General features: G+C 40.3%; 2 protein-coding genes across 7 annotated transcripts in view; both read left to right on the top strand.

Moving 5' to 3' along the window:
* ptk2ab (protein tyrosine kinase 2ab) overlaps positions 1-1,446 on the top strand; it is a 48,876-nt gene extending 47,430 nt beyond the window's left edge. For all 6 annotated transcript variants that reach the window (XM_079468597.1, XM_079468599.1, XM_079468600.1 and 3 more), the window contains one exon: positions 78-1,446. In XM_079468597.1, the coding sequence (XP_079324723.1) occupies positions 78-290 (213 nt within the window). In that variant the 3' untranslated portion in view covers positions 291-1,446. The remainder of the gene's footprint in view (positions 1-77) is intronic.
* A 720-nt stretch (positions 1,447-2,166) lies between these two features.
* Positions 2,167-19,777, top strand: part of ldlrad4b (low density lipoprotein receptor class A domain containing 4b) — a gene marked incomplete at its 5' end in the record, with an annotated part of 36,928 nt that continues 19,317 nt past the window's right edge. Inside the window, 3 exons of the mRNA XM_079470183.1 lie at positions 2,167-2,302; positions 14,249-14,750; positions 16,812-16,952. Coding sequence (XP_079326309.1) covers positions 14,711-14,750; positions 16,812-16,952 — 181 coding nt within the window. The remainder of the gene's footprint in view (positions 2,303-14,248; positions 14,751-16,811; positions 16,953-19,777) is intronic.

Raw genomic sequence — 19,777 nt, forward strand, 5'->3', positions numbered from 1 at the left:
AGTTTCAACTATAGCACTTTCGATTCATTCTTTATAGCATTCAAGCCATATCCTTTAATGGTTGCTCTTGTTTTCAGATCGAAATGGCTCAGAAGCTTCTAAATTCCGACTTGGCTGAGCTGATAAATAAGATGAAGTTAGCCCAACAGTACGTCATGACCAGCCTTCAGCAAGACTATAAGAAACAGATGCTAACAGCTGCTCACGCACTCGCCGTAGATGCCAAGAACCTGCTGGACGTGATCGACCAGGCCAGGCTGAAGATGTTGGGTCAGGCACGGCCACATTAGCAGAGGCAAGGGAAATGCACACAAAAGCAGCACAGCAGAATGATGCTCCAGAAACACACCAGCACAGACTTGTAAACTTGGACACGAAAGGGATCTTATGGTGCCCCCTTTATTAACTCACTGATCCTCCACTTAAAGCAACATTGGAAGTCATGGGTGCCGTGAGAAGGTCTCTGCGTTTATTTATTGAATGAGCTGGATCGGACCGAACATACAGATGGGACCTGGCGGTTGGCCCCTACGGTGAAGCGCTTTTCAGTTTGTTTTAGGAGGACTGTGATTGGACGCTGAGAAGGAGGCTTTAAATCTGAGGTCGCTCTGAGCTTTAACTGTCTCTGGAGGATAAAGAGACACTCTTTCACTGTATCTAATATGTTTCCTTGACAAGCCCAAGTTTCACAGACAGACCACACAAATCTAGAATCCCGCTCGGCTCAGGTTCTAGTTGTAGAGTCATGAACCTTGAGCTGTATTCCTAAGACTGTCTGTTTTGCACAGTAGAATTCTAGGTGAGTCTGGATTTGCAGAATCTGGATTTAATGGGACTCGCATAGCAGACTCCACACTTCTCCCATGGACTGAGATGGAGAGTGTTGTACATTTGGGCCTTGTGCCACCTAGAGGTCAAATAAAGCTGATTGACTGAATTACAATACATTTGTGAGTTATGGAGTCGTTATGTTTCCCATGAATGCTGTTTGTTTAAAGATGTGGTAAGTAATAGACCTAACACCGTGGCAGTGGTTCATATGGAAAGACAACATCGTGATTATACAGAAGGTTTCAAAGGTCTAAGACACTATTGAATAGGTATCTATTTTACATTTTTAAATGCATCTCGTGTGTTTCAGTGGTGTTTCAAGCATTGAAAACTGTACAAATATTTTATAAATGAGTTCATATGGTCTGTTGCCTATTTGATTAGTCTTCAAGTAGTACGGAATATTAAGTCTTTTTTTACATCACAACAAACTTTTTTATTTATATAACCTTCAAGACCTCAGTTTGAAAACTGTACAATATTTGGGGGGGCGGGGACGTAATTTTTGGTTGGAATTTTATCAGGAAAGGTCTTTTGTAAAGTTGTATAGTAAACTGATGTCATAATTTAATGGAGAATAAATTTTTGTTATTTGGGCCATGAAGGTCTGCTCGGAAAGACTGTCACATTATACTTACTATGTCATTGCATTATTATCATGGTAAGAATTATAAACATGGTCATCAAATGCTATCGCAGCAAAAACTACTTATTTAATCGCTAAAATAGAACGCAGCAAAACATCAAACCCACTAGACATGAGAGCCACCTTACTGAAGACAACAACAACTTTAATTTGTCATTTCTCATGTTGAGGTGAATCCTTACACATTTAGATTCGTACCGCATATTCAGATGTGTGTATTTAGAAGTGCAATATGAATCCATTGTCGTTTCAACGAGCGAACAGATTTTAGCCTTCGAGTGACATTAATTCCAGTAGGGGGCAGTATAGGAATACAACACACACTACTAACACTGGTACTCGTCAGGCTTCAAGATTAGAGGTTCACGGTATATAAACAAAATTATAATGATATTAAATAAAACCGTATTCTGAGCTTTGCAGTGATAAAAAAAATACATTGCTCAACTATGGAAAAATGAAATATCGTTACATTTATAAAAGGCACATAACGCACCGAATCAATATTAAAACCGTTTGGCAAAAGAGAATGAAGCTAATTTAAACCACAAAACACTACAAAGTCTGGACTTTTTAACTTACTCCGGGACTCTTGTTTTGAACTCGTTCTTAGTAGGGACTCTTATTTTGAAACCACATCCTCTGTCCTCCACAGTCGTCTCTCATTGCCGCTGGCTTCAGTCGTCTCCGTGCGTCTGATTATTTTTACGCCGTCGAGACTGGCGGTGAAATCCAGGTCATCTTCACCGGATTACCAGCCGACAGGGCTCAGACTCGTGCTCTCCGTAAATACACAGTGCCATTCCCTGATTCCTCTCGTAACGGGTAAGGAACCGATATTCTCTACTTATCTGTGTCGTTTTATGCAGATGGCATCAGATGGGTGGGTAATGATGCCAGCTGTGCCAGTTGCCCCGCGGATAGAAAGATGAGCGCAGCGGCTTTAGTCTGGGGCAGAAAAGTTGTCGGGACTTCATACTTCATACCCAGCACAACAACTAGGAGACTGTGATCAGGCCATTGCGTGGGATCAAGTTTAAGTCTATGGAATCGTCCATATTGACTGAAAAGAATGTATGTTCCATATGAATATGGGATAAGGGTTCGTGCTTTAACGGAGACCGCAGGATGTTTTAACGGGACCGTTGACGTAACGTTAACCCAGTTCTTCATCTGATAATCATGCGCATTTTGGGCAAGCGCGAACAGTATTCGGCGAATTCATACATTTAGTTATGAACAATAAATATTTAAAATAATATTTAAAAAAATATAAATAATTAAATAACGAAAATGTTGTGTGTATAACGGCCTCATTAATAGGTTTTATGTTTATTTGATAAATTTGCTTAATTTTGTACACGGTGTTTTAATTCTCATATGTGATATTCGTGTTGTTTTGGATGTCTCCGTTATTTGAAGTTACATATTTGTGTGCTTTAAAATTAAAACGCACGACACACGACGGCTTTTTTGACTGTATTAATTCATTTATTGCACAGTTTGTTATGTCTTAGGCACTTGTACTTGAACTTAACGGATAGTCCGTTTTCTGGCAGATTTTGTGAGCAGACTATCATTTCACATCGTTTCGGATGTTCACGAAGCGTTTTGTTTTGCGGTTATGATGTGCCATTTGCATCCCGGAAGTGCCAAAAAGGATGTTAATTTGCGTAACAACAAGTCCAGACATGAAAATGTTTTCTATAACTCTGCGTCACAACTGAACGTCTGATAGTAGCAGTAGTTTACAAAGCATTACATGTCTCGTTATCTAGGCTTCATTAAATTGGTTTTAATATTTTATACGCGCTAGACGTAGAACGAGACTGCATGCGTGTGTATTCGTGTCCTCTGTGACTGTGTGTGTGTGTGTGTGTGTGTGTGTGTGTGTGTCAGCTGACTCTGGCCAGACTTGGACTGAGTGTGCTGCCAGTGGCTGTCGTGACTAGTTGTTCAGCCCAGTTTTAGTCTCCACTCTCTGTGTCCTTTCCTGTGCTCTGCAGGTTCTGGCCCACTTGAGAGACGCAGACATTAATGTGTCCTGCATTCAGAGGGAGAGAGTCTCTCAGTGCTGCCCAACTAACACTTTATTCACTTTTATCTTCACTCTTTTCTTCAGTCATTGCCTCTTGCTTTTATCCGTGTCATATGTTCCCAGGCAGCTTTGTGTTCAGGAACAGTACACGAGATCCTCTGTGGCCCACCTGAATGACGTTTGTCATCGCAGGACACTTTCCGCTCTTGAAAAATGAGCTTGGGTCCCAGCTGTGATGTCATCCGCTGCAGGCAGACAGCGAGGTGTGTCAGAGTGTTGGCTAATGGATCTGTGGTGGCATCGGGCCAAGTGTAACATTGAGTCGTGGAGGCGCGTGGAGCTCTGGGGCTAAAGAATGATAAATCGGTACAAAGTGTGACAGAAGCTTAATAGGACTTAAGGTGCATCAGCAGACCTGTCTTCCTGTGCAGAATGCTGTTGTCTCAGACATTTGGGTTGTGTTATTTAATTCAGAAAAAAATCGCTCTTTTACAAAAACACGTTCACCACCTTCCAGTGGATTGAAAGTGTAGCTGTTAGAACAAGGTTTGTGTAATAAAAGTGAGAGAGAGAACTAATGTCGAGGTCTCCGTTCTTGAAGGTCTTGAGGATATTTCATATTTGTAATAGACTGTTATACTGTAAGTACACTTTGAGGCAGAAGAAAAAGGGCTCGCATACAGTTTGATACGCACACGCATACATTATTCACTGAAAGAAAACTTAGCAAATGAATAACTTAATAATTAAAAAATAACTTGACACAAAAGTTAGCAAACTTGCATAATAATACAAAAACATAAGTGACGTATATGCAGAGGTTTGAGTCTGTACAGGCAGCATAAATCAGAAAAGTAGATATGGAACGAATTCTATAAAAATCTAGATTTCTTTTGGCTGTTTTTTAGTCTGCATTAGTAGTCACAAACAAACAAGACACAAAATGACAAAAATGGAACTTGTTTTACACAAATATTTGACAATATGCCCTTTCGACACATTCTCGCAGCAAAAACGTAACTTTTACGAGATGGCTTTTGGTCAGTAAGTATGAAATGTACAATCTCATTCTAACATTTTGAGCACAATTTGCTTTCGCACCAGTGACGTTAGGTTTTCTCCAGACCACATACGTTTTTGGTCATTTCGCAACGTACAAATTCAAATGAATTAGCCACCTCATATTTCTATGAATTCAGGTTGGCCTTATACAGTTTATGGAAAATATTTTGAGCCTGACACCACTAGCCATCACTTCTTTTAGCTGGAAAGCATGCATTGTTATTGGCCAGTGCAAATAATCTCTAATTGATTGGTGATAGGTTATATATGGCTCTGTCTGGGCTGTCCTGTATCTTTGACTTCAATTCTGAAGCATTAAATTAAAATATAATCTTGTGGCGTAAAGCACAGCATATTCAACATTATCCTTTTGGTGTGAGTGATTTGAGGGTGAGAGCTGGGACAGCAGCCCACTTCAGACCGGAACACTCGCTGCTTGTGGGAAGAAAGCTTCCTGTCTCGCTGAGAGCCGTCTGTCTGACACGGAGTCATCGTACGCCAAGCTTCCTGTCTTGCTGCGAAGCACATCATCTGGCCTCTGGCACTGAAACGTCAGGTGGCATAAGGGCTTGGGGTAGGAACCGCACGCATGCTGAACTGGGATCAGCTGTCGTTCTCCAAACCCTGCTGTCTGTCATTATTTGAGATCATGCAGAACTGGGCTCAGATCAGTGGAAGTAGGCGCTTCAGATAAGACCCCCAGGAGGGTCTTAAAATTACTTGCACCCCCTTAGAATGTACTGAGATGAGAAGAGACGACACAGGAGCCAAAAGTAGAGCCTTTCACAGTCGGACATTTATGGATCGGCCTATGGAAAAGGTCATACCACCAATGTGTTTTAGACTTCCCCTCATTATTAATCAACCCTTGTGGCACACTACACATATTTGTATACATCAGAGCAATACACACATATGTTGTAGATGCATAACGCGTCATGAGTTTCTGATGACTCTATTTAGATTAGAAGGTAGGGTCTCTCTCAGCCCTAAAACCGCTCCCTACGGATTATCTCAGAAGAGGCATATGGTTGAGATGGTCTTATAGGGGCAGGGTCCCTGGTTGGCATCCTGTGGTTCCAGACAGATTGAAGCACGCTAGGGCATGAGGGGAACTGAGGTCCCTGCGTGGCAGAGATGGAGATGCTTGCTTCTGCTCAGCTTGTGCCGTTATTACATATTCAAGGTTTCTGACACAAATGAATCTGTTTCTTTTAGTTGTAAATTGGTCGTGAGAAACTGTATCTTAATGTTGGCATCATGAAGTACAGCAAACCCCACTGTGTACAATATGTAGGTTGAGTTTTAGGGCATTTGCACACTAATGGCCGGTTTCAAAGATAAGGTTTAAAGCTAGTGCCAGTCTAAAATTAATGTTTGGACGTGAAGACATTTGGAAGAATATTGGTAACCAACCGGCGTTGTTCGGCTACCAACATTCTTCAAAATATCTTCTCTTGTTTTCTGCAGAAGAAAGCAATTCATACATGTTTGAAATGATTAGAGTGAGTAAATGATAACGGAATGTTTATTTGTGGGTGAACTATCTGTTTAAGATATGTCAGGGCAAGTTATTTTCGGTTTAGACATCCCAAACATTAATTTGTCTCAAGATGCACATTATTAAGTGTTTTTTACAAAAAAGCATTCTTACAAAAATCAACTTAAACATTTGAAATTAAGATCGAATAGAGCCAATTAAAAATCAAAGGGCAATATATGTGCCAGTCCAAAATTCGCATCTCACAGATGCTGTTATCACAAACTATTGTTTTTTTATCTTATAATCAATGGATTTGACTCTAGCGTGCTACTCAATTAGAAATCCATCCGGCGGTCTGAGCTGTAGTGTAGATCCCAAGTTCTCTAATGTTTCTGTCTCTCTTAAGCTTAAAAGCTGATCTCTGTTCTGATACAGGACACTGCAGCACTCTGCACCAGTCTCTCTCTCTCTCTCTCTCTCTCTCTCTCTCTCTCTCTCTCTCTCTCTCTCTCTCTCGTCTGCTCTCTCTCTCTCGTCTGCTCTCTCTCTCTCTCACTCTCTCGTCTGCTCTCTCTCTCTCTCACTCTCTCGTCTGCTCTCTCTCTCTCTCTCTCTCTATCTCACTCTCTCGTCTGCTCTCTCTCTCTCTCTCTCTCTCTCTATCTCACTCTCTCGTCTGCTCTCTCTCTCTCACTCTCTCGTCTGCTCTCTCTCTCTCACTCTCTCGTCTGCTCTCACTCTCTCGTCTGCTCTCTCTCTCTCACTCTCTCGTCTGCTCTCTCTCTCTCACTCTCTCGTCTGCTCTCTCTCTCTCTCTCTCTCTCTCTCTCTCTCTCTCTCTCTCTCTCTCTCTCTCCTCTCTCTCTCTCTTCCACTGTCTTTTGCACTGCAGCTTGACTTTGACATCAGCTCCTCTGGAGGACACAAACTTTCAGGACTGTAATTATTTACTGCATCTCTGCTTGGCTTAATCACCCCTCACTAAGGACAGCCATCAGTTCAGCTGAGCACAATCAGTGTAGTTCATCTCGGATGTACCAATCAGTCATTAGTTAGCAAGAATCACAATTATTATTGCTCATACTTAGCATGAAGGGGTTTGTACAAATCGTTAACACCATATAATGGGAAACTGGGCAAAACCCCTCATGCATTAGTTGTGGTGCAGACCAAAATGGGCACACAATCCCATATGCTTACATTGAAGAAGTGACCTGGGGCATCATATGTTGGAATCAGAAAATTGAGATGTGGAGATATGGGATGGGGTGGCCTAGAAACTACCTAGCAGTGCACATCTAGCAACCACCAAAACATGGGTGAACATCACCTAACAGCATATGTCGGTATGCAAACAAACAGATTCAATTTCACGTTCAAAACAATTATTTTGTTCATCAAAAGTTTTTTACCATCAAATCTTCTGGCACTCAAAAATCCTGGCATTTGTAAACCCCTGGAGAACATGTCTAGATTAAGCTCATGCTAGACTTGACCTCACTGACCCCTTGGTGCGCACCGCTGCAGAATGCAGCAGAGCTGCAAAGGTCTGGCTGTCTAGACGCTGTGGGCGGAGTCCCAGAGGACTGGTGATTGATTGGCTGGGAGAGATCTTGCAATTGATTAGATGTTTACTTCAGAGAGTTGTGTTTGTTTGTCGTCTGTGTCAGTTTTGCATCTGTTTTAAATGTGTGTTTTCTTTCTAAATGCGATTCTTGGAGGAGGACGAATTGATTTGATCCTTTCCCACCCACATAGAAGTGTTTGATTTTACTTAGATTTTCCTTTTGATTTTGTAACGCAACTCTGTGGTCTGAATAACTATAGGCTGATCAATAAACCCATTATTGTTTTCAGATCAGTGCATTATATCGAGATGTAATCACTTTTCTTTTTGGCTAGAGAAAACAAGTCATCTCATTCGCTGTTGCTAGGGCAACTGAAATCTCGAACATATTGCATAAAACAGACTTTAATATTTTCCAGATTTTGCCTTTTTGCCAATGCAGGATTGACTGTTAGGCTAAATAAACGATTCACACTCACAGAGAGGTGGGACACAAGAGGTGGGATTAGGTGCCGTCACTCAAATTACTGCTTGGGGCAACCGTAACACGAAAGCTTATAGGTGTAACAATAGAGTAAAAGACGAGAGAGCGAGAGAGAGGGGGGAGAGAGAGCTGCAAAAGGAATGCACATACTGCAGCATTGGTGGAGTGAATAGACTGTCAAAACAACACCCAACCTGACACTGTGCAGACATGCTATCATAAATTCATTCTGTTGTATCTATTATAAACTAAACAGCGCTTGTACAGAGGCACTGAGGGTGTAGAATGCTTTTCTTCCTTGCCTTCATTACTTTTTCTGTCTGGTTTGTCTGTCCGACTCTAGTCTGGCAGGTACACACACACCTTAAATCTGACTAACCCAGACGGCCGAGTCGTCATTTGCTAACCTGCTGATCTTGGTTGCCAGGTCACCTGAGGGCTCGCAGTAGGGTTGGGTGTCGTTTCTTTTTTCAAGACCAGTGCCAAATCGATACTTTTAAAATGTGCCTAAATCGAAAAGAGCCAGGATACACTGGTGGATGACATTAAAGAACAATATGTTCAATTGAAAAATATTTATTAAATAATAATAAAAATACACAACAAATTCACAATGTTTTAAGTGAATGTGAAACGAGCATGGACACCGACATTGCTAGAAATATGCTATAGTGTTTACGGTTAACCTTGTTAAGCCTTCAGAAACATCAAAATGCTCAACATAGTAATGTGGGCAGAACATGCGTTGACTATATCAACAGATTAAGTCCATTTAAAGAGAGCCTTCTAGGCTACATCTTATCTGCATTGTTTTAAAAACAGAGAGTATGTTTAATCAATTAGGAAAAAACTTGACATACTTATTAAAGAGATTAGACTGACAGGTGCTATAAGGTTTTAAGATCTCGTTTGTCTATCTTGTCAAATACGTTACTGTGTTAAGAACGAGCTCCGCGGCAGCGCTTGCATTACAGACGTGTCATGTGCTTTAGTTTTACTTTAAAACTTGCCATATGCGGCGGTTGAAAGTTAAAGACTGCGCCAGGTGATGAATGCTGAACTCGCCGAGATGGAGGGAGAGATCCGCGATCCGTGCGGATCACATATACTTCGCGATCCGTTTAACCATTATATAACATGTATTCGATCTGTATTATCAACTTTCGTTAATGTGAATGAGGGCGAATGTATCAGTCGACGGCTCAGTCAGCAATGAAGTGACACCAAAATGAGGCACCGAAATCTGCGTTTTGATTCGGTCCAGTTACATATATCAAGATATGTGGGGGGTTTGTTACCCAACCCTACTTGTGAGACGTTCTGCTTTTACTTTGAAGAGGTAGATTGTGTTTTTTGGTTTGTCTCTTTGGCTAGGCTGTCTGGACTGCGAGAATTGCTTGGAGAAGGGAGGAGGAGGTCTGTTCTTTTGAATCTTAAGAGTTGTAATCATTTTTAATGATACGCTTCAAAGCTGGTCAGAGATCTGAAAGGAACAGTTCACACAAGAAATGTACATTCTGAATAATGTTCACACGGCTCTTTTCAGTGCAGTGAAAGACGGTATCATGTGTTGTGTGGAGTCTATAAGGTACTGGGTAAGTGAAAGGGATGAAAACCACTATGATTTTTCAAAGCACAAGACCTGGTGTTATTAAACTGTCTGACTATACGTTCAGTATTTACCAATACAGACTCAACAATATGGATTTTTTCTCTGCCTGTAGTGCAGATTTTTACTTGAATGTGTTTTATTGCACAATATATGTTTTCAGATCTGTCTATCTATCTATCATTCTTGAATTGCTTCTTGTTAAAACAATCTCTTCTATCTGTTAAGCTGGTTTGGTTTTTAAATCTAGCTACATGAAGTACATTGTTGTTCCTAAGAGATTTATCCTGATCTAACCAGGCACAGCGAGAGAAAGTGGCAGACCCCCTGCTGAGATCACATTACACTTCTTGTAGACAGAGTAGACCATACAGAAGGTTGTAGCGGACATTTATTGCAGTCATTTGTTTCGGCATGTTCAGTTTTTTAGCTGCATGCTTTAGGTGACGTTTTCCACAGGTGGACAAGAATTGTCTTTTAACATGCCGCCATCTTTGTAGTATCTTGTCTCAAGACCTTTGAGTAAACGGCCAAGAGACCATCAGCCACTGATTTGAGTTTTTATGTGGTTTTTAAATACATATGTTATATACATATGATAGATTATACCAAATGATATAATTGTATTGTATAGAAACACCCTAAAATTAGCAGAAAATCTACAAATTATTAAGTAAGATTATTTCACTGACATAGTTTAAAAGATAACAAGTGTGATAAATATTCTATATCCACTAATCCAGCGATCCCCATGTCCTTACTCCAAAAATCCATAAAGCTAGCCAATCAGATTACAGGATTATAGCTTGACGGTTTTAGAAAGTGCTTTTCATATTTATGTTCAGTATACATCAGACTGTCGGACTGGGTGGTTCTTTCCGAGGATGAACTGTTTACGCTGTGTATGATGTGTGTACGCTACATAAAGGCTCTAGGTCTGTGACTGTGCAGTATACCAGAGCCTGTAAATGATTTACTGAAAGTTTCTTTAGTTCCCAACCCAAAATATCTTCAGAACTATCGAAGATGCTTCTAATTACCGCTAACATAAAAGATAATGGGATGCAAACTGTTTATTTTTGGATGTTGACTTTGTAGTGGTTGGTCCCCCTATGATAAAGTAAACCCTCACAGCGGTGGGTGTAGATTTTAAAACAACCACAAATGGTAGGGAGGAGCCACATTTGAACACTGGTTGCCTGTACATACGCATGCCTGCCACCCTCCTACAGGTCATGTTATTTGCTCGTTTTTCTCTACCTTTTACTATCAAAATCAGAGTCTGTGGAAAACGTTTCCACATGTGCAAAAATTGAGATGTTCCAGGACGGTTATTGGAAACGTGTCATGACCCAATTAGTCAGACTGCACTGTGGCTCATCCAGACAGCTTAATTACATTTATTTCACAGTAGATTTTGATGTGTCAGATGTCATTTCATATGACATTCAGCCCTGTGTGGTTTCTAGCTGATAATGAGGATCAAATGTTGATCCAAAGCTACATTTCATTTCCTCTTGTCTAAAACATCTGTTTCCAAAAACCTGATGTAGACATTAAATAGAGATATCTCATGCTGAAGGTAAAGAACTGTGATTGATGGGAATTATATTTCAGATGTGGCAAAAAAATATTGAGCTTTGATCTCATATAGACCTTTTTGCAGCACTGCTCCAGAAGCACTTCCCAGTTTAGTTTATTTCACATAAATGTGACCCTGCATGTGTAAACCCAGCTAAAGTCATTTTTGTGTTTTAAAATCATCCTACGTAAGGAACATTCTGTGAAAATATAATCTTGATATCTTTAATATTGCCTGACCATTGTAAAAATTTGAAATCACTGAAATGAATGCTTGTGGCTGCACGATTCTGAAAAAAATTATAGTTGTTGATTATTCACCTCAATATTGTGATTGCGATTATCATCATCGATGAATAGATTTTACATGGTAGCTTTTTAATGTTTTCTAACTTTCAGTGAAGCAGCTACATGTCATATTCTTTCCAAAACTAAATAATATTATGTAAATAACAAATAATTATAGGAGTTAAATGCTTGTGGTCTCATAATTAGCGACGTAAAACTAGATTTCACAGACAGTGTCACAAATCTTAAATATGTTTTTTTACATTTTGATTGTTTTCAATGTTTAAATACTGTATGTCAATAGATCCTCCAAATAATGTTTTCAATGTTTAAAGACTGTATGTCAATAGATCCTCCAAATAATGTTTTCAATGTTTAAAGACTGTATGTCAATAGATCCTCCAAATAATGCAATATAATGTACATAACTATAAACTTATTGTTTTATTACCTTAGAAGTAGCTATTTCTATTTACATACAACGCGGGGGAAGTGAAAACGTGATGACATCTTAGTGCTTTGTCAGCCTCCAGTGCTTCAAAAGGGGGGAGTGAGCGGTTGGTTTCAATTTGCAACCTCATCACTAGATGCCGCTAAATTTCATACACTGGACCTTTAAGTCGATCACATATATTTACAAGGGTGTGGCAGAGATCTTTTTCACACCAATAAACCCTGTGCAAGAGATGTCAAGTAATGATTTAGATCCTGAGCAATAAATAGTGGATCAGATCCTTTTGTTCAATACCTGTGTATTTACATCAGGTGCATTAAAGTGACAGCACAATGACAAAAAACCTAAAGATCACTTTACTCATGTAAACCACTAGTTTATCCATGTAGTGAATGCAATAGATGAGTGAATTCGCACACTACAGTTACTTAAACTTACTGTTCTTTAAGTCCTTATATTTATCCTAATAAATATAACATTACGATTTGATTAAAAATCATGTCCGAACAATGCCTTTTACATGGTGTTTCTCTCTACTGTTGGAAATATCCACCTCTGCTCCCCCTCCCCAATGGTCTTCACTCTGAGAACACACTGGGGAACAAAGAAATAACAATGTGGAAAAAGTCCATCTAAACATCTGGCAGATGTTTGCCTGTTGTGTGTTACTGCCAGCGCCGTAGTAGTGTCCTAAAACGACCTTTATTTACTGTGTTTGTTTTGGCCTTTGTTTGATTTGGACTGTGTTCTCTTGTTTCACGTGCGTCGAATAATATTTATAGTGTGATTAAACCAGCTCTCGCTGTGCGGCTTGTGGCGGGGTCAGGCGAGGTGAGAGCTTGCCGTGTTTCCAAGTAACGCAGCCGACGTGTAGCTGGCGGTCCGGGCCCAGTGAAGTGTCCTCTGGGATGTCAGAGAGCTTTGAAGGTCGTCTAAGGACACCTTCTTCCTTGTCCATGGGTCTAGTGTTGCAAATGAAGACATTAAATCAATGATATTAAGCCACAGGAAATTTTTTACTTGTGATTAAGTAAAGTACAGTTCTATATTGTGTTGCATTACAGTCGTTTATGGCTGATGCCCTTGCTGGAGATTCTATTGATACAATTCGGTTAATCTATGAAATCACATATATTAACCGATTTTTCTTTTCTTTTTTTAACAAAAAGTACTGTTCCAGTACTGAGGATGGAAATATGCACACTTTTTTAAAGGTCCAGTGTATGAAATTTAGCGGCATCTAGTGGTGATGTTGGAAATTGCAACCCACGACTCCCTCCACTCCTCCCTCTCCCCTTTAAAGCACTACGGTGACACAGTACTAAGATGTTGTCACGTTTTAGCTTTTTTTCCAGGAGATACGAAACACGCTCTGTAGAGCAGTTTGTCCGTTTAGGGATACTCTAGAAATAACATGCCGATTTCCATGTAAGGGGACCCGCGGTGTATGCAGATGAAATAGCTCATTCTAAGGTAATAAAAATGTAACGCTAAATTATGTAAGGTTTTTTAAAACTAAAACGATCCTCCTTTATACTGCCTTTTAGAAAAAATTAGCTTTTACACTACACTACCTGAGAATGCATGTCACATGACCCTTCAGACACGCTCACATAAACGTAATCAGTTGGGCATATATTAGTTGGTTGTTGATGACAGTTGGTAACTTGTCACAGACCGACCAGTACAAAATGAAGTTGATTGCGAGGAAACGAAAAGACGTCTTTGTGTGGATAACGTTAGATGTAGTAATCCATGTTATTAGGCTTGTTTGATTTCATTCGGCACCGATCGGCGGATATCCCAGACTGAGTGAGCTATTTAAAAGCATAGGGCTCTCGATTCTCTCGATCCGGTGCTGTGATGTCACCGTGTTGATTCGTGTACGCAGCGCAGCTTGAAGTTAAACAAGCCTGTTGTTTACACGGTCCTTGCGAGGCTGGTCATTCTAGCCTTCAGGTAGCGTATTGGCTCATATGAAAGGGGCTTAATGAATCAGGGAAGCAAACGCAATGATACTATCAGTAAGCGTTTTCGTCCGTTTACACAGAAACGCAACCTCGGAGTTTTGAAAATAGTGTAAACGCCAGGCGTTCTCGTAGCAAGAGTACTCGTAAACGCCGTCTTAGCTTTTGCCAGTACATTATGGTTGTCTGTGTTATAGCCACTTAACTGACTTCACTCTCTCTCTCTGTTGTTTTTCAGTGAGTTTGCAGTTTGAAGAATGAGGTGGGGCACATTCGTTAGCATGCTGCTACGCTGAGAAGAGTTCATCCACCCAGGACAAGCAGCAGCGACTCCACAATCCCTACCTGAAGCGTCTATCAAACACCTGCTTTAAATCAAGCACCTGTCTGAATATTCACACGCTCACACACACACAGCTATGGCTGGCTGGCTCTGGCTGGGAGGGTAATGGTGTGCTGGTTGCCTTGGCAACCCCACCCTGAATTTTGCTGAAAAGAGCCCTACTCACTCAAGGTTTTGAACCCCTCCTTCTACCTTTCCTCTGAGTCTATTTGCCCTTCGTGGAGGGAGAGGGCAGTGGCCGGAGCGAGAGAAATGGACTGATGAGGTGAGAATGGCAGTGTGGCGGCTGTTTGGCCCTCAGGAGCCTTCAGGCACTCAGAGCCAATAAGGTGGGCACGCACTCGGGCCAGGAGCAGTATGCAGGAGGCTGACCTACCGGCTACCAATGCTTTCACAGGTGAGCACCAGATCAGGTTTAAAGGGAATAAAAAGATGAGCTTTGTGTTTTTGGCATGAGTTTGGGTTCAATGATTTGTGCCAGCGGTAAAGATTACGTTCATGAGAGGGGTCATGTCGGGCTTTACAAACTCACGATGGTTTTTGTGTGCGATATTCAAAGCTCTTGTCTCGCTCCCCCTCCCTTCCTATCCTCCTCTGCTCTGTTTCTCCGACAGGCTGCATTTCTCTCCCCTGCCTGGAATGGAATGCAGAGAAAGAGGGGAGAGAAAGTACGAGACGGGTGGGGGGTTAGGGTTGGGTTGTGTACTAAACTCCAGTTTGAATACTGAGGACAGAAAACAGAAATGTTCTCCTTGTCTCTCCTTAAACCTGTTGTATCAAATCTCAATTTGAAGGGACAGTTTATTAAAAAAATTAAAATTCTGTCATGAATTACTCACTCTCTAGTTGTTCCAAACCTGTATAAATGTCTTTGTTTGGTTGAATATTGAAAGTAATTTGGAAGAATGCTTGTAACCAAACAGTTCTTGGACGCCATTGACTACCATAGTCTTTTGAATGGTAGTCAAAAGTTTACTTTATTTATATAGCACATTTAAAACAGCCACAGGGCTGACCAAAGTGCTTCACAAAAGACATAGCAACATAGACTAGTACAAAACAGATTAAAACAAAGATAAATGTTGAATAAATAAATGAATAAACTTCTAATAGGCCAATGAGAAAAGATGGGGGTTTTAAAAGAGACTTAATAATGGTCACAGTAACTGTTGCTGTCCTACATTCTTCAAAATATATTTTTTGTGTTCAACAGAACAAAAGAAAACAAATTTTTCCTATATTGTAGTCAGTGGTGGCCAAGAACTGTTTGGTTATAAGCATTCTTCCAAATATCTTTCTCTGTATTAGTCAGAACAACTGGAAGGCGGGTACATTTATATTTTCCCTTTAAAATTAAATGAACGACTTTGAATGCCAGACAGGATTGCGTTTGACAACAAACTTATTTTATCACAATCTTAAGTGCTTGGTTGTTACTGTTTTCCACTCATCGGTTTGTCCTTGGAACTTTGATTCGCTCATTTTTGCCAACATGCTCTCTAGCGTAAGGCAAATAACAGCTGATGTGTCTGAAGATCAAAATAAAGTTTCAAAAACCACGCTAGGTTGTGGCACACCCCGTGAGAGACCGATGAGTGTGGCCTGGTATTGTCTAGCACCTCCTCCTCACACAGAGAAGTTGTTTAGACGGCTGGTGTCATCAGTGCCTGGTTTCTTCTGTGCATTGTTGGATCGTTGCTCTCGGCTTAATCCTTTATAGCATTGATTCTTTCACAAAGCTAAATCTGCACCGTTATCAGGTCAGCGTTGAGTTTTCCTAAAAGCATGCTTGCGAAAAGACTTATTTTAAGATGTTTTATAAGAGCCTGTGACCTACATATGGAGGATCATCGCCGCATGAGAACCGCAAATCTTTGGAAGTGTTTGGCCCCGTGAAACTGTTACACAAACTCATGCAGATGAGCATCTCTTGAGATCCTCAAAGGACATTTTAGGGCACATGAGTTTTTGTGTTTGTGTCCAAAATCTTTGAAGCAATGTTAAGCTGATAGAACACGAAAGAAGGTATTTTGAAGACAGTTGGTAACTGAAAGCACTGACCCCAATCACTACTTTTGTATGAACACAAAACCAATGCAAGTGAATGGGGGCCAGTTACCAACATTCTTCAAAATATATTTTTGTGTTCTGTGGAAAGAATAAATAAAGGTTTGATATGACTAGAGGGTGAGTAAATGAGTGAACAATGCTTTAAAGGATACATTCATATAAATTGGGACACTTTTTGTCGTTCGCATTCATGTTACTTGTGTGGAATATGTTTGGGCTTCAGATCAGGTTGTCAAGCTGCTGTTTTAGTCGATTCAAGCAATCAGTGTTGGAAATTTGACAAGCCCAGGTGTGAAAACACAGACTGTGATTGTTATGGAAGAACTCATCTGATTGAAAGGTTTCTAAAGGAGTCACTGTGGTTTCCCTTTTGTGTTTTTCTCCCCAGAGTGCAGATTCCTGTGCACCAATGGCAGATGCCTGAACCTGGGCTCACAGGTATGTGATCAGCTCAACCATTGTGGAGACAACAGTGATGAGGAGCACTGCCCCATCTCCACCCAGCATCCTGCATCTGCCATCTTCAGCTGTAAGTGTATGCCCATGTTTACACCTGCTATTAGCATCTGTTTTGGGTAACAAAATGACATTTTTAGAGGACATATCTCTTTGATTTCGAGATGGTATCATATATATTCGGCACAGCGTTGATTCCAAATTTTCTTTAATAGTTAGTCACTTGCAAACATGACATTTTGGGCAGAATGTTCATTGTTTTTTTTTTTGTCATGCGGGTGGATTAATTGAACTTTGGGTGTGTGCTTCATGTGATGGATGGAACAGAGAAGTTCTCTACAAGCTTGTTTCAGTGCAGAGATTATAGATTATTTCAGTCCTTTATGTCTATATTTACCGCTGACCAAACAGATGTTAGAGGTCCAATGTGTAATTTGTTTGGAGGATCTATTGATAGAAATGCCATATAATATGCATATCTATGTCTTCAGAGGTGAATAAAGACCTGACATAATGAAGCGTTATGTTTTTATTACCTTAGAATGAACTATTTCTATCTGCATACACCGCGGTTCCCCTAGCTTGGAATTTGCAATGTAGCTCTAAACGGTCAAACTGCTCTTTAGAGTGTGCTTTTTAAGGCATTATCTCTTTTGGCAAATAATCGAAAACGTGACAGCATCTTAGTTCTGTGTCAGCCACCCCAGTGCTTCAAAAGGAAGTGGTGGAGTGAGCCGTTGGTGGCAATTCACAACCTCACTGCTATATGCTGCTAAATGTCATGCACTGGGCCTTTAAAACCAGATGTAAACCCGGCTCTATCCTGGTTCCAGATTTGTCTTTGTTCCAGATCTGATGAGGTCAGCAGAATGTTCTCATTGGTCAGTTCTCATGTGAATTCCTGAGGCGTTCTTGTTTAAGCCACCTGCAGAGTGCGAGTGTGAGACGAGTGTTAAGTGCCGTCTCTACATGCTGAAATGTCGAGAAGGTGTGTGTGTTTGTGTGTAAGTGGCGCGAGTGTGAGATAGTGGCAGCTAGTCAGCTTTGATCTATCAGAGCTCTTTTGTGTCTTCAAGTTTGTGGAAACCATACGAGACAAAATACCAAAAAAAGCATGTCTGTCTCTTTCTGTCCTGCCTGCGTTGAAATTAGTCGACCGTTCCTGCTGTGTCATGCTTCCCTGTGAGAGGTCTCCTTAGTCGGAGCGTTCGCTTAGAGAAATGTTTATTTCCCCAGCAGACTAACAGCCATTTACTGCTGGAGGGAGAGAGGAATGATGCTGATAGATGTTAGCGAAGACGGAATATGCCGGGAGCTCGACCGAATCCGAGGAAGTGTTTAGAGTCTAATCGAGTTTGCAGGCTCTTGTCTAAGGACCAGACAGATTGATCATGAATACAGTCTAGACACCCTGCACGAAATTTCTCTCTCTCTCGCTGTCTCACCCCCCTCTTTTTCCTCTCAGTTTCAATTTAAGTGTGCTTTATTGACGGGAGAAATATTTTACAGTTATATTGTTCAAACCATTTACAAGACAACATACTTAAGACTGTAAAATAAAGAAAAAGTTGCAATGAAAGGTTAAAGGTTATGTTAAGGAGTGAAAAAAGTTAAGAAGCCTAAATAAAAATATCAATATTTTGAAAGACTAATAGAGAAATTGTTGTGGTGTCTGCTTGTCACGAAAGACAGTGACACGTTGTGCAGCTAGAACATATTAGAATGTCTTTACCTCTCTCTCTCCACCCCACAATGTACTGTTGTGATGAGGGTCATCAGCTTTTGCAGGGACCGAGGGAGCCAGGGTTTTATTAAAGAATATGATGAAAGGCTCTGTCTGGCTTTAAGGATTTTTTTGTCCATGGTTTGCATTTGCTGGCATGAAGTGTGTGGGAGTCAGTTGGTATTGACAGAATTATCAACCTAAAACACGTTGTCCATCAATGTCCACATTAAAATCCGTCTTGAGAAAAAGATCACAGCCTTCTTGTACTTGAGTAATGAATTTGTTCGATTTGAATAAGACTGAGGGCACAAGTGTGCTGAGCTGCGATTGGCTACAGAATGAGCAAGTTTGTTTTGAGCTTTTTAAGTCATTCATTTGATGCAATTTAGCTCATTTAGATTTTGACTGTATGCACTTGTGGGTGTACGTGGGTGTGTGCATTGTTTCTTTAAAAATATTTATATGACATTGAGTATTAGAAATAAAGAGTATTTTATCTTTTGTGCAATAAATGACCTTGCTTCTCTTCTCAATAGAACCATGTAGCAAATTGCAAAATAAAATCAGACTTCATGCTGGTTAACTGGACCTTATGATAGGTCAAGTTCATTGATTGTCTTAATAATAGTGTGGTTCAACTCCAGCACGTTATGCACACACTTAAGAGACTTTCACCTATTTCAACCTAAAACAAAAGTTGCCTTAAGTCTTTAAGTTAATTCACATTGGTTTATTGGTCATATGAAGCTATATTAGAGGTACACCGATACAGACAGCCGACTATTCAGAGTGATATCTGCAGATACCGATTCTGAAGATGAAATAAATTTCTTACCTTTCTGAAATGTTATTAATTTATATGATGACTATTTATATATCAAACTGTTTCTTAACAATTTCTATATTCAGAGCAAAAAAGTTAAGAAATCCTGAACACTATCAGTGCTTTGCAAAAAAGGTAAATTTAATTGGTATTACATTAACAAAGCGCAAACAGAGCACAAATTTATTGCATTTTCCTGCCCCCTTTTAATTGACAGGACATATCGTCCGTGATGAATTGCCATATAGCCGAATATTGCTTTCATCTACCAGTAGCGATTATTGGCCGATATATCGGTGCATCTAAGCTATATTAAATTATATTGACTTCATTTTATAAGTATGAAAAA

The sequence above is a fragment of the Barbatula barbatula genome (genome assembly GCF_947034865.1).
Source record: "Barbatula barbatula genome assembly, chromosome: 12".
NCBI classification, from domain to species: Eukaryota; Metazoa; Chordata; class Actinopteri; order Cypriniformes; family Nemacheilidae; genus Barbatula; species Barbatula barbatula.